This window comes from Equus przewalskii, chromosome 21, assembly GCF_037783145.1.
Source record: "Equus przewalskii isolate Varuska chromosome 21, EquPr2, whole genome shotgun sequence".
Classification (NCBI taxonomy): Eukaryota; Metazoa; Chordata; class Mammalia; order Perissodactyla; family Equidae; genus Equus; species Equus przewalskii.
In genome coordinates this window covers 36,939,098-36,954,205 of record NC_091851.1, presented here as the reverse complement: position 1 = coordinate 36,954,205, position 15,108 = coordinate 36,939,098, and the positions used below count along the sequence as shown (strand labels likewise).

Genomic DNA, 15,108 nt, shown 5'->3' with positions numbered 1-15,108 from the left:
GAGTTTCCCCCTCCCCTTCCTTAGGTCTTTGCTCCAATGTCGCCCCTTCAGTGAGGCCTTCCCGGACCACCCCCCACCCCCAGTTACAATCACACTCTCCCAGCCTCTCTACCCATCTTTTCTGCTTTATCATCATTAATTTTTATAAACCTTAAAAGTCTTATTTCAACTAAAAACATATATATCGCATTCATTAAACACTCTTTTTACATAGAGCCAAGGCCTCCTCTTTGAGGGAAAGTTCACTCTTAACGCAAAAGCAGCTCACCTTTACCAGGTCTCTCTCAGACATTCAACTTGATTTTCAGAGCGACAGCTCTCTCCCCACGGTCACATGTCCTCAGCTTATGTGATGTGTAATTTACCCCATTGCAGTGACAGGTGCACATCAGACAGACAGGTGTAGGAGCAAATACAGCCGGCTCTTGGTGTCAGCATCACCCACCTGGGGGAGCTGGGGGCCTGCGCACACCAAGTGGCCTCGAGCTCCGAGCGTTTGTTTTAACCACAACACGGAGCGCTTCTGGCATAACACGCGTTTTATTTCTTTGCTCAGTGTCTGTCTCGGTGCCTCCTGCCCCGCTGTCTGGGAAGATGAGTTCTCAGAGACCTTGCTTTGTTCGCTGCCGCAGCCCCAGCACCTAGAATAGTGCCTGGCCCCTGATAGGCATTCTCTAAGTGCTTGTTGAATGCATGAGAGAGTGGCTCCCCTTGGTCCCAACTTGGTATCTTCCCCGTGGGGAGCACTGGTCAGATGTTTGTTGAGTGACTGAGTGCGTGAGTGATAGACTTCACTTGAGTGAATGAAAGAATGGTGGGTGGGTGGATGTGGGTAGATGTTGATGGGTGGATGGACGGTTGGATGGATGGATGGACGGACTTTGTGCTTCCTTCCACTCTGGTCATATTTCAGGAAGTAACTGTTAGAAACTGGGGGCTTTACCCATTTTCTCGCCAAGAAAAATGGGTTTCTCTTGCTTCTTGTGAGTTTCTCATCGATGTCTCCTGTTAGCTGAAAGGCAGCGCTATGAGGTCAGCAAGGCTGTTGGCCCATTTTCCAGATGAGGAAACTGGGGCTGGGAGTGGAGAAGTGACTTGCTCAGGTCCCCCAGCCACCAGCCCAAAGGCCCCTCCTGACCCCCTGCTGACCTCCTCCCGGCCCTGGGCGGCCTCGCTCCTACTGCTCTTCCTCTGTGCTGTAGAAGACAGGCGAGCCCCGTGAGGGGAGGCACAGGGCCTGTTGACTGCCCACTGTCTTGCAGGGTCACTGGGAGCAAGAAATCCACCAAGAGGACCAAATCCATCAACGGCTCACTCTACATCTTCAGGGGTCGGATCAACACGGAAGTCATGGAGGTGGAGAACGTGGAGGACGGGACAGGTAGGCCCCGCCCCTCCCGCTCCGTGGGCGGTCTCTGTTTCAGTTACTAGTTTCTTCTTTTATTGTGAAATGTGACCTATCTACAGAAAAGTGCCTAAAACGTACGCGCGTACAGTGAACACTGAGGAGTCCCCATTCTGTTAACAAGGACCGTCCTGCCCCGGGAGCCCCGCACGCACAGGACCCCCCGGGTCACAGCGCCTCCTCCCCCACACGTCACCACTGGCCACATTTTGTGGTGACCATTTTCTTGCTTTTAAAAATATTTTTATGTCCCAAGTATGCATTACAAAACATTTTAATTTAACTTTCTCTGTTTTAAAACCTTACTTAAATGGTTATATTATATGTATTTAAATGTCTTTAGATATATGCATAGTTTTATATATATTTAAGTGGCCATAAATACCGTAGATTCTTTCATCTTGCTCCTTTCACTCAGTCCCTCGTCCGTGTTTCTGCACGTGGGTCTCTGTAGCTCGTTGGGTTCATGGCTGTGATAATAGTCTGATGTGTGACTGGTCCACAGTTCACTCTTTCCTCTGATGTCTGACATTTACGTTGTTTCCGCTCTTCACTCTTGTGAGCAGTGATGCCGTGAGCATTCCTGGTCATCTCTTGGCGTGTGTGTCCCTGAGCTTGTCTAGGGCGGGGGTTCTGACTTGGTTTTGAGACACAGACCCCTTTGGCATTCTCACGAAACCCGTGGACCCTCCTCAGATTCGGGGTGCGGCCGGCTTCGACATCCCTGGGTGATGCCGTCCTGTTTTGGAGAGGTTTGCCAGTCCCCATCCCACTGGCAGTGCCGAGGGCGTTGCCCCACGACGTGCACTGTGTGGGTTGCACTTGGGTTTAAATGGCCCAGGTGCCTGACTGCGACGGCGGGGGGGCGGGGACGCATTCCTGGACTCTGGGCAGGTGTCACCCCGTGAGTCACTCCTGCGTTTGTGGCCGGACTGTGAGGGCTTGAAGCCCCTGCGCCTGAGGGCTTGGGGGGTCATCGTGTACAGCTCTTCCTCTCCCCTCAGAGGACAGACAGGAGACGGAGGTAGCGCTCGACGGGTTGAAAGTTCAACTCCAAAGTCCTGACCCTGTGGGTGCCCTGCCGCCCTGTCGTTCTGGAGCGGGAAGGGCTGGTCCTGTGACCTCGCTCACAGGCGTGTAGGGGGCATGTTCAGAGTCATGTGGCCGGGTCCGTGCTGACCCACCTCTGCCTCCTGCCCCCACCAGCGGATTACCACAGCAATGGCTACACCGTCACCAATGGCTGGAAGATCCACAACACGGCCAAGAACAAGTGGTTTGTCTGTATGGCCAAGACGGCGGAGGAGAAGCAGAAGTGGCTGGACGCCATCATCCGTGAGCGGGAGCAGCGCGAGAGTGAGTGGCTGGGCCCTCTCCTGGCCCTCCAAGGAGTGGTGGGCTTGGGGGCTTGCCTGGGATCCCTGGGGGGCTGGATGGCTTCCCCCAGACCAGTGCAGGGCTGGGTGCGATAGTTGGCTGTGGCTGGGGGTGAGCACTGGACTGTCATCCAGAGGCCACCAGGCTGGGAAAAGGGAGGCCAAGGTGTGTTTGGCGGTGAGTTACTTCAGCAATGTCATCTGATAAATGGGGATAAAAGTTCCTGGTGCGGAAGGTTGTAATGCTGCTACGTGAGCTTGGATCTGACCCTACTCGGACATTTGACTCACGATCCTAAAAACCCTCCCTAGCTACCAGCTGTGCAGAGGAGGAAGCTGAGGCTGATTCCTCTGTATCTGTATCCTGTCCACTTGAAATCCCCACTTGGATGTGTCACAGGCATTTCACGCTTAGCACGTCTAGTCAGCACTCTTCATGTCCAGCCTACCTTCTGCCCCAAGCCTGCTCGTCCCCCCGCCTTCCTCATCTCAGGAAGGGGCTCCTCCGTACGCCCAGGAGCTCAGATTCAAACTCTTGGTGTCGCCCTGGCTTCCACCTGCCCCCCAATGAGTAGGTCAGGTCCCTTTAACTCTGCCTTCCACATATGCACCAGGTCCGTCCACTTCTCCCTTCTCCTGACTTCCACCCAAGTACGAGTCACCGTCATTTCTCAGGAATATGGGCCCAGCCTGGCTAGATCTGTTGATTTTTTTTTTCCTAGACAAGCTAAAGAATTTTAAGGATGTTTCCTGATTTTAAATATTGCATCAAAATTTATTAAAATGCCATTAGGCCAAATAAACTACTGAACCTGGCCCCTGGGTGGGTGAGCTTGTGAGCCCTGAACCTCCTGGGGCTGGGTGTGTGGTCAGGACTGGGGGAGGGTCCAGGGCGTGGCTGGCTCGTTATCGACTTTGTGGTTGGAATCCAGGGCTGTGGTGTGCAGGGCTTATGTGATTACAAGTGGGGCGTTCATGTCTGTGTTTTGTCCAAACCCTGACCTCAGGGCTGGGTTCGCAGGGGTGGTGCATGCTGTGGTCAAGAGCACACATCTGGATCTGGGTCTAAGTCCTGGTTCCAGCACTTCTAGTTGGGCAGAGAACTTTATTTCTCTGGGCCTCAGTTTCTTCATCTCTAAAATGGGGATAATGGTACTTGCCCTGTAGGTTTCTTGAGGATTAAGTAGATACAGTAGGCACTTATAGCCTTTGCTATTATTATTTGTCATTGCTATTATTATCAGGAGTGGACAGGTCCAAGTAGAAAAGGTGGGGCAGTGATCTGCGTCTGGGTCCTGTGTGTTGTTTAGAGAAACGGGCAGATTTCATCCCTGGCTGGAAGGAAATCTCAACGGGGCTCTGATAACCTCTCAATGTGGAGATGCATCCTCAGGTTGAGGGTGGAGTAAGCTCGACTGCTTATCGCCCTGGGCCTCAGCTTTGCCTCCGTGGATGGGGCGGTTAGCTGCCCATATCTCTCTGGGCCTCAGCTTTGCCTCCATGGATGGGGCGGTTAGCTGCCCTTATCTCTCTGGGCCTCAGCTTTGCCTCCGTGGATGGGGCGGTTAGCCGCTCTCCCCTACAAGCTTCTTGCAGGGAGTCACCAGCCGGTACCTAGAACAGTGACAGCCGTGCGGCGAGTGCCCCCGGGGTGACCACTGGCAGTGGCGGTAGAGGAGGGCTCCTGGGGGGCCGGCTCTCAGGCGCCCTCTCCCCGGTGCTGACCGTGCTCCCTCCGCAGGCCTGAAGCTGGGCATGGAGCGGGACGCCTACGTCATGATTTCAGAGAAGGGGGAGAAGCTTTACCACATGATGATGAGCAAGAAGGTGAATCTGATCAAGGACCGCCGGAGAAAGCTCAGCACTGTCCCCAAGTGCTTCCTCGGCAAGTGAGTGGCCCTGCTCTGGCCTCGGCTGGGTCCCCGGGTCTCGGCTGGAGGTGCGGCACACCATCCGCACCCACCTGGCTCTTCCCAGCCCTGCCCCTTCCCCCAGAGCCGCTAAAGCCCCCCAATCCTTGTGGAGCCCTCGGAGGTCGGGAGGGGTGGTGGTCCCATCGTATCAGGTCTGTCAAGTGTTTTGACCACAGCTCACTGCAAACCCTAAGTTTTATGTTGAGTTCTGGTGCACATCCACCTAATACATGACGGAAGCTGAAGCCTGACATGACTTACTGTGCTGGACGCACTCCCAAAATGTCTGTTCTGTTTCTTCCCTATTTCTTTTCTATCCTATCCTTTCTATTCTATTCAAGTCCTTTCTTCATTCATTTCACAAATAATGCTGAGCACGATCTGTGCAGTTGGTTTTGCAGACTGCTAGAGGGTTGCCCACCATGGGTTGAAAAGCCCAGAAAAGAGGAGCTGCCGTAGGTCTTTCAAGCAGAGAGGCAGTTAACGCAGGGGCTTGATTACAAAGATGCTGAAGGGCTGCACGAGCCAGGGTGGGCCTTGTGTGGCCTGCCAGCGCTGCGGAAACCAAGGACCACGGCCGGGGCGGCCACACAGCAAACCTTCAGTCACACAACAGCCTCACATCCTGGAGGCTGGGACTCCGAGATTAGGTGGTCGGCGGGGTTGGTGACTCTGAGGCCTCCCTTCCTGAGTTACACGTGACGGGGAGGGTCCTGGAAGCTTTCCAGCCCTTCAGACCTCTAGTTTCTCTGTCTGGGAAATACATTATTTCCTAATAATTAAACATTTTACCCTCTGCCCCATTTTATAACCAAGGATCACAGAGATCAGAGCACAGATGTGATGGGAGTGGGTCTTAAACACAGGCGTCAATCTCATTCACCTGGGGAGACAGAAGAAATAGAGACCCGGTAAAATTGTCCAGCTGTGCGCAGGCCCTACTGTGTGCTAGAGAGGGCGGTCGACCCTCTGGAGGGGGTGAAGGACACCGAGGGTTCCCGACCTCGTGAAGCTGGTGGTCCAGCTGGGAGAGAAGTTTGCCTGTGAGGCAGGAACTTTGTTTAGAATTTGTTAACTCAGATCCCCCCCACTTCCCAAAAGCTTTTGGACAGGCCTGGGATGAAGAGTGAGAGTAACCGTGTGAGGGGTGACTGGGAGAGGAGGAGGTGACTCTGCGTCGTTTCGAAGGTGACAGCGTTTGCTGATGGGGGAGGAAGAAGGGAGTTAGTGATCAAGAGCCCTGGAGGCTGGGGTGCCGCGTGCTGAGGAGGGGAAGCAGACGGAGGAGCGCAGTCGGGGGCGTGGTGCTCAGTCTCCGTTCGGACCGGTTACATCGAGACTGTTAGACGCCGGGATGGAGATGCTGACTCATTAGGTGGATGTGAAGTCGTGGCTCGAGAACAATCTAGGTTGGAGCTGAGTGTAGGAGACGGCGCATCCGTGGTCCTGAAAGCCACACGTCCGAGTGAAATCTTCGACGGGACGCGGAGGGGGACATGGCGGGGCCGCCCAGGGCGCCGGGGTTCGGAGGGGGACCCTGGGGTTCAGAGGGGGATCCCAGGGTTCAGAGGGGGACCCCACAGAGGAGGGTGAGCAGAGCCTGGGGTGGTGGCGCCGGGGGCCTGGAGAGGTGGGACCGGGGGCGGAGCCCAGGGGCAGACGCTGAGGTTGTGATGCCCGGGGACTTGAGGCAGCCGCATTGGACCCGCTGTTGGAGCCGAGCGTTGAGCTGGGCGCCGCTCACCCTTCGGAGCCTGAGGCCTGTGGTTGATGGGCCGCAGCGGGGGACTTTGGAGCGTGTTGGGCCCCGATGGGTGGCCCTGGTGCCTTGGGCTCGGGCTGCCCTGTGGCCCTCGGGGGTCAGTGCCGCCAGCTCTAAGCTCCCGGGAGGGTGTGTGGCCGGGACACCTGTGGGGACGGGTGGCCTGGCCGGTCTCCACCGGCTGATCCCTAATCCCGGCAGGGGTTTGCTTCCGCCCAGGTGGCGGGACCTCCCGCTTCCTGCCGCCTCCCCCCACCCTCGGAGAGCTTGTCCGGCCACCGGATGGGATAACCTGTCCGATTAGGGCTTTGCGGAGGTCTGTCCCCCGGAAGGATTAGGGAGGCTCCTTGCCTGCCCGTTTGACGCGGGGCCAGGACTGAAGCCTGTGTTGTAATCACCGACCTTAAGGACCAGACTTCCTGCTGGAGACGGTCTCGGAGAACTTTTACACCAGCCCGGGTTCTGCACGCCTCTTCCCTGCCAGGACCCAGCCCCAGAGTCTCCTCCAGGATCCCAGGTCCCTCCGTGGAAGGACCCGGCATCCACAGGCACTGGCATGTGGCCCTGCCTTTTAACCCCCATTATCTCCATTTTGAGGGCGAGGAAACGGAGTCACAGAGAGGGAAAGGTCCTGCATAAGGTCACACAGCCACAAGTTGGGGCTAGGATTTGAACCCAGGACTCTCTCCCACCATACTCTGCTGTGTTTATCTATTTTTTCTTTTTTTGTGTGTGTGAGGAAGATTGGCCCTGAGCTAAGTCTGTGCCAATCTTCCTCTATTTTGTATGTGGGATGCTGCCACAGCATGGCTGACAAGTCGTGTGTAGTTCTGCACGCAGGATCTGAACCTGTGAACCCCAGGCCGCCGAAGTGGAGCCTGTGAACTTAACCACTACTCCACCAGGCCAGCTCCTGCGTATTTTTGTCTCTATTCAGCACATTTCACTTTTCCCTGAAGTTCTTTTCTCCAACCCCATCTCCACTGCTAACAAGGAGCTCTGTGAATACAAACAGTGTCCACTTTATCTTCACAGCCTTCAAGGGTTGGGCTTTGAGTCAGACTTAGACTCAAACCAAGTCCTGGTTCCCCCACCTTCTAGCTGTGTGACTTTGGGCAAGCTTCTTAACCTCTCTGTGTCTAGTAAATGATCGATTAATGAGAGAAGATAAAACATGCATCAGGCCTGTTGGACGATATGGCGAGAAAGCAGATGTGACTTGCTCAGCGCAGTGCAGCGATGGAAGTGCATGCTGGCCTTCAGGAGGGGCCTGTTCCTGCCCTTCTCAGGGACAAAGCCAGTAGATGCCATATGAGAAAAAGCAAGGAATAAAATCTGTGTGTTATTGTGGAGGGCGTCACGGGGGGAACGTCCCTAGAGAGGACGCCCTCTAGGATTCTCAGATTAGCTGGGAGACAAAACCCGTCCCTCCCTCCCTCCCATTCCTTCAGTGTTTGCTGAGCCCTTGCTCTGTGCGGCCGCAGACGGGACAGATGGAGCCCCTGCCCCGTGGAGATCCCCAGCAGTGGCGGAATCCCAAAACAGACATGTAGCCAGATATGAAGCAGGAAATTTCAGCGAGCCGATGAAGCTGTAAAGAAATAAGTAGGTTGGTGTCAGGAGGCCAGGCGGGGTGCTGCTTCAGCCAGGTGGTCAGGAAGGGCCCCTCGGGGGAGGTGATATCTTAACCAGCATCTGGATGACAAACAGGGGCCAGCCGTGAGAAGATCTGTGGGAACAGCATCCCTGGCAGGGGGAACAGCAGGTGCAAAAACCCCATGGCTGGAATGAGCCTTGAGTAAGTCATTGAGGAACAGCGAGGAGGCCATTGTGGCTGGAGGGAGTGAGTGGCTGAGGGGTGGGAGACGAGGCCACAGGGGTTAGCAGGGGCCAGGCTGGCAGGTGAGGGGTCAGGGGTTCAGGTTTTGTCTTCCGTGCTCTGGGAAGCCATTGAAAGCGTTTGAGCGGAAGAGTGAGATGAGTTTGAACCATGGCTCAGGCCCTGAGTGGGGCCGAGCTCAGAGCTGTGAGAGCTCGGGCCAGGGGCAGTCAGGGAGGGCTTCCTGGAAGGAGAAGCCCTTTGGTTTCACCTTTGACAGAGGTTAGATGTCTTTCATTTGTTGAGGTCTGCCAGAGTGGAAGCTCCCGGGTGGAAGAGGCCCCGTTGTCTGGCCCAGCTGGGTGCGCAGGTCCCCTTCTGTGTTAGCACGTGACAGCGGATCCATAGTCACTTGTGAGACGTTGCTGCAGACGTCTTCAGGAAGCATCTTCAGGCAGTGGAGTTACGGGGGTGACGATGGAACCCCACTCCCTGACCTCGTGGCGCTCAAGGCCGTGGAGGAGGCAGGGAAGGAAAAGGGCATCCTTGTCCGGGTGGTGAGTGGCCCACCGGGCCTCGGCTTGGGGGCCTTCCTAGGAGGCTGCAGAGAGCGCCCGCGTGTGCCTGTGCCCGTGGCGGGTGAGACACGTGTTTACCGGGCGAGTGGTTCTGGACACGGGCTCACTCTCCATGGCCCCCATTCCCTGATCTGCCCTCCGCACCAGCCTAGCTGGCCTCTCTGTGTCCCCAGCTCGCTGCGCTGAGTCAGCCTTTCTGGAGACTGGATCTGGCTGCTCTTGGCCCCCAGCTTCCAGCTCCCGGCAGGTCGCTGGTGTCCTAACCTTGCTGCTCACTCAGGGCCTTTGCATGTGCTGATACTCCACCAGGAACACCCTTCCTTGCACCCCACTGGTGGCAAATGGCACCCCACTGACCCAGTGCGGTTCGCAGATGTGCTTTCCACGGGCCACGCGGTGCTTTCAGAAGATTTTGGATTCCATGTCAGCATTTAACAGCTGGGAAATTTCACAGGAAATGCTGGAGTTCCAGCTTCCCTTGGGAAGTCTTAGGGTGCTGTGTCTTCCCACGCGGCCACGCTTGGCCACACTGGGGCGTGGCTGCCGTCTCTGGATGCCGCAGTGCTGGCTGGTTCGGTGCAGCCTCCACGTGGCCCCTTTTGCTCGTTTACGAGAGTTCAAGTTCCCTGCATTAGAGAGTAATTTTGTTTGGTTTCCCACGCTGGATCCCAGCCTAAGATTTCATATGATTAGTTTACCCGCTAAATTCAGAAGGCCCCTGAGTGAACCACTTGCCACGTGGACCCTGTTGAGGCCCAGAGAGGGACAACGGCTGCCCAATTTGCCCAGCAAGCTGTGAACCCTCCTCGATCCTCCAAAAGGTGCCAGGCAGCTCAGGGCAGACACGGGACTGCGGCTGCTGTCACTGGGCTGCCGCCTTCTGCCCCAGCAGCTGCTGTGGGGCACTTCCTGTCCCCTCATGCTGGTCACACTGTTGCTGGTCAGTGCCAGAGGCGGCCTCCATGGGGACAGCTGGTGGGCGGCTGGCCGCCGGGTCTCTGGCTCCTGAGGGTGTTTTGGGTCTGCCCACCCACTCAGCTGCTGACAGCTTCTTCCCTGCCTCTGAGTCCTGAGGCCGGGAGAGTGGAGCTGGGGGCGGGTGAACCCACAGTTTCTCCCCCGACCCCGGGGTCCCACTCCTCGGAATGACCCCGTTTCTCCTCCACGCCCTGCAGCCCGCGCCGGGCTCCCCCTACCTACACATGCCGGCCTTGGCTCCGCCAAACTCGGGGAAGCTAAAAATAGCTCTGCCCGTCCGGCCCTGTTGCTGGAGGCGGGACAGCTGGTCTCATAGGCGGAGAGCTCCGGGCTCTGGCCAGCTGCCGCCTGCTGTCGTTGAACTCCTCATGCTCGGGAAGCAGCCCGTCTGGCTCTCCCTCCATGCGGGCTGCGGGGCCAAGCCTGCCCTGAGGACCCGGGGCGGCCTGGGCCCCCAGCTGGGTGTCACAATTGGTCTGCCCGCTTCCCTCTGGCTGTGGGCGCTTTCTCCCGGGGACCCCCCCCCCCAGCTGACCCTGGGGCGCCCCTTCCTGTCTGGTGGCCCTCGCCGTCGTTTATTCACACACAGTCAGTGAGCCCTGCTGCGCTGGACCCTCTTCTGAAGGTGCTGGGGGTGGAGCCGTGAATGAGACGGACGGAAATCCCCATCAGCGTGGAGATTGCATTCTGGTTGGGGGAGATGGCTGATAAATGCATAAGTAAATCCCCAAACAGTACTTTGGACCGTGACAAGTGCCAAAAAGAAAGTAAAACCGGGAGACGTGGCAGATTGTGTGGGGCTGGGGGACTGCTTTTGATGAGGTGGTCAGGGAAGGCTTCTCTGAGGAAGTGACGTTTGAGCTGAGACCTGAAGGATGAAAAAGAAGGGCTACATGAAGAGCTGGGAAGGGTGTTTCCAAGCAGAGGGAACAGCAAGTGCAAAGGCCCTGAGGCAGGCAGGACTGTGGCAATTTTTTGGGAAGGGAGAGTGGTGGGTGTGGCTCAGGCATGCTCAGTCGGGGAGATAGGAGGTGAGACCAGTGAGGATGGGTTGGCTCATGCGGGGCCTGGTCATCTTGCGGGCAGGGTTTGGATTTTTTCCTGCGAGTAATGGGGAAGCCCATTGGAGGGTTTTAAGTGGGAGAATGACATGATTGACCATCAGCTCTCCTGACTCTCCGCAGTCGTCTTTCTGGGCCCTTATTTCTTCCTGCCTGTTTCTTCATTGCTTCTCGTCATCCATCTAGCCCTGCATCATCCATTCCCCCCACCCGTCTACCCAGTTCTCTCTCCCGCTTGTTACCTACCCACCCGCTCGTGCTCCCTGCACCCACCTGCACACCAGTCTTTCCAGCCACCTAGCCATCTATCTGATTGTCAGGTCATCCATTCATTCACGGGCTTTCTGTTCATTTTCCTATCCACTTATGTGTCCGTCTGTCCATCCACCGTCCACCTGTCCTCCTTCCCTCTCTCCTTCCCTCCCTCTGTCTGCGTCCATCCATCCATCCACCCACCCAGTGAACCTGATTCGGGTTCTGGTCACACCCACCTCTCTGCCGCCATCATGAGGAAGAGTGAGAGGCCTCAGCACGACCCCCAGGGCTGTGGGCTCCGACTGTGTGCTTCCCCGACAGTTCTGGCTGTCCCTCCGGGGAGTGGGTGGGGCCGGGCCAGCCTAGTGCTGGTCGCTGTGGTCCCAGGACTGGGGGGTCCTCTCAACCGCGTATGTTCCTGGCAGTGAGTTTGTCGCCTGGCTCCTGGAAATTGGTGAAATCAGCAAGACGGAAGAAGGAGTCAACCTGGGCCAGGCCTTGCTGGAGAACGGCATTATCCACCATGGTGCGTGGGGGCCGGGGGGGGCTGGGGGGCAGTGGCGCGGGGGCACTTCAGACCCCACAGGGCCGTGCTTCCGACTCCGGGGGCTGGTTCCGTACTTGTGTGCAGCCGCCTGGCACGTGGTGTGGCCCCCGGACCCTGGATGCCCTTAGGAAACAGCTTGTGGGGCTGGAAAACCCAGCCGTCCCCTGGGGCACCAGCTGAGCCAGGACACCTCAAAAAGTTAGGGCCGGGGAGTAGAATTTTCCGTCTGTCCCTTCACAGAAGGCAAGAACCATTTGTGTCAGGTTTAGTCATGCAACAAATATTTGTTGAGCGGCTATTATGTGCCAGGCACTGTCCACACAGCAGTGAACAGGACAGATGAAACCTGTTGTCCTCACGGGGCCCACGTTCTAGTCGGAGGGGAAAGATAATTAGCAAGATAAGTAGGATCTGTGTATACAGGTGGCCACAGTGCTGGGGGGCAGAGAAAGCAGGGAGTGGCGGTCACTGTTGAATGGGGAGTTGGGGAAGGCTTCCTGGAGGAGGTGACGGTGGAGCCAGACCTGAGGGAGGGAGGGAGGGAGCGAGCCCGGTGGCCATCCGGGTTCCAGGCAGAGGAGCAGCCAGCGTGAAGTCTCCAGGGTGAGAGTATAAGTGGTTTGTCCAGGGAACAGCAAGGAGCCAGTGTGGCGGCCGCGGAGTGGGCAGGGCACGTGTTGGGAGATGAGGTCAGAAGCAAAGGGCCAGCAGGGAGCTTTTAGGGGATGAGGTCCGGGGCCTTATGGGGGATCGTGGGGTCTGTGGCTTTTACTGAGATGCGAAGCCGCTGCTGAGTCCTGAGGAGAGGAAGCACCTGCTTACACCTGGGTTCTAATGGGAGCCCTCTGGCTGCCGGGTGGAGAGTGGACGGTTGTCCCGGGCTGGCAGCTGGGTGCCCAGAGGGGAGGCAGCTCTGGTGCTCCAGGCGGGAGGCGAAGGTGGCTCTGGCCAGGGTGGGACTGTAGAGTGATCCTTCACGTCCTGGAGGAAGAGCCTGCAGGACTTGCGAATGGACCCACAGTGGAGGGAGCGAAGCACGAGGCCGTGGTGTAGAGAGCGTGGCCTCAGACCCCAGCACGCAGTCCCCACTCGTGCCTGGTGACCCGGCTGCAGGGAGATGCTGGCCAGACAGGTCCTGGCGCAGGCTGGGCCAGGGGCATTTCTGGACCTCTCAGGAGACCTGTGGATGCCCCCAGCCCTGAGGGTCCGCTCTGGGCAGAGCCACGCCCACCACAGGGGGACCTGGATTCCGCCCTGGCGTGTGGGCGGGGCGTTTGGTGAAATGGCTCTCGGGGCAGAGCCTGGCAGAGTGAAGGGTGGTGGTGGGCGTGGGTTAGGGGGCTGCCCAGCCTCACTGGCCCTCCGCATCCCTCCATGTCCCTCCGTGTCCCTCACCATCCCTCCACATCCCTCACCGTCCCTCCCTGTCCCTCCATGTCCCTCCGTGTCCCTCCATGTCCCTCCAGTCTCCGACAAGCATCAGTTCAAGAACGAGCAGGTGATGTACCGCTTCCGCTATGACGATGGCACCTACAAGGCCCGGAGTGAGCTGGAGGACATCATGTCCAAGGTAGGAGACCCCACCAGCCCCGTGACCCTGACCCCATGGTCGCCGCAGAGCAGTCTTGTGCCCCAGAGGCCTGTTCTCCTTTCCTGCCCCCCCGATGCCCCCTGCCCCCCTCTGTCTGGGAGCCATCTGTCCCAGCGGCCTGGATCTGGAGGTCCCTGAGCATGTGGCCTGATCCCAGACTCTCCCTTTTTTTCTTTCAGGGTGTGAGGCTTTACTGCCGACTTCACAGCCTCTCCACCCCCGTGATCAAGTAAGTTACTCTCTCCAAGCCCATTTCACCTCTACCTCTTCTCAGCTGTGTGGCCTTGGGCCGGTAACTTGACCTCTCTGAGCCTGTTTCCTTCTCCCCGAAATGGGGCCAATAATTACACCTGTGCTATAGGTTTATTCTTAGGGTTAAGTGAGCTAATTTGTGGGAAACGCTGCAGTGTGGTGGTGAAGGGTGTCCGTTCTGGAGCCAGACAGGCTGAGTTTGACTCTCAGCCTGCTAGTTTCCAGCTGTGTGACCTTGGGCAGACAGGTCCCAGGACCTCAGCTTCTTTCCTCTGTGAAGTGGGGATAATAAGAGGATCTGCCTCAGGGCCTTTGCACCTGCTGTTCTGCACTCTGCCTCACTTCCTTCAAATGTCTCCAAGCCAGAGGGCCCCCCCCACTGGCCGGCACTGTCCTCCTCCCTTCACTTTGGTTTCCTTCTTCAGACTTGTCAGTAGTTGCAATATCTGTTTGTTTGTTTGTGTGCGATCTGTCTTCCCCATCGAATTGCAGACTCCCTTAGGGTGAGAGTTTCTTCACTGCTCCGTCCCCGGACCCTTGAGCCGCACCCAGAGCCGTCGTCCCGTAGAACCGTCTGCACAGATAGAAATGCTCGTTTCTGTGCTGCTCACACTCGCCACTAGTCAACACGTGGCTTTCACACCCTTGAGACGGAGGAGTGTGCTTTTAAGTTTGATTTACTACTGATTGGTTGAAGAACGGCCACGTGTTGGAGCGCACAGGCCTAGGGCGGCGCTCAGTAAATGTTTGTCGAGCGAATGTTGAATGGTAGTTAACTTCATTTGCCTCTGTTTCTGCCTCTGTGAAATGGGCATAAGAATAGTCACACGTCGTGAGTTGTCGTGAGGGTTAGATCTGAAAGCCGCCTGGCACGGAGTGAGTGCTTCAGAAACGCCAGCGACTGCTTGTTCTCTTTCCCGTGAAGCCGTGGGTGAAGGGACAGAGAGGGTGACCCGACCCGTGTCCAGCTGCAGTGTCCCGTGCCCGCTGTCCTGGCCACTCCCGTCCCCTCTCAGAGGGGCAGCGGAAGGGTCGCTTCCCGGCTTTGCTGGCCCTGTGGAGGTCAGGCCCTGGGAAGCCGTTTCCTCCCCAGCCTGCCTCCCGTCCTCGGCTGCTCTGTGCCACCCTCGCGGGAGGCCCCTCCATCGGCCCGGAGGAGGCTGGGGGCGGCGGCTCCCGTCCCTGAGAGCCCGAGGACCCCCTGGCTTCCCGCCTCCACTCGGGCCTCGAGTTGTCGGCTTCAGAGGCTGAGAAATTGTTGCCATGTGGCTGCGAGGTCAGCACCGCGCCTCCCACGAAGGGGCTGAGGTGCCTTCACCGGGGAGGGGACCTGCGCCCCGACCCCGCCCTCGGCTGTCCCCGTTCCCGCCCCAGCCCACCGAGGCCTGTCCACTTCGGGATCGTTTTGTTACCTTTCAACATGTGAGTGTTGACCGCAGAACAAAAGAGAAAAGAATCTAGATTTTCTCACCACTCGGAACAGATCAGGTGTCCGTGGGCTCGGCGTTGTTGGCGCTTGGGGCCGGATGGTTCTCTCTTTGGGGGCTGTTCTGGGTGTTTGTGTATGTTGA

The 15,108-nt window shown here is 57.5% G+C and overlaps 1 protein-coding gene across 3 annotated transcripts in view; it reads left to right on the top strand.

Annotated features, from left to right (window-relative positions):
• Positions 1-15,108, top strand: part of PREX1 (phosphatidylinositol-3,4,5-trisphosphate dependent Rac exchange factor 1) — a 183,091-nt gene that overhangs the window by 120,586 nt on the left and 47,397 nt on the right. For all 3 annotated transcript variants that reach the window (XM_070589411.1, XM_070589413.1, XM_070589412.1), the window contains exons 8-13: positions 1,263-1,381; positions 2,612-2,761; positions 4,523-4,670; positions 11,573-11,673; positions 13,161-13,264; positions 13,465-13,514. In XM_070589411.1, coding sequence (XP_070445512.1) covers positions 1,263-1,381; positions 2,612-2,761; positions 4,523-4,670; positions 11,573-11,673; positions 13,161-13,264; positions 13,465-13,514 — 672 coding nt within the window. The remainder of the gene's footprint in view (positions 1-1,262; positions 1,382-2,611; positions 2,762-4,522; positions 4,671-11,572; positions 11,674-13,160; positions 13,265-13,464; positions 13,515-15,108) is intronic.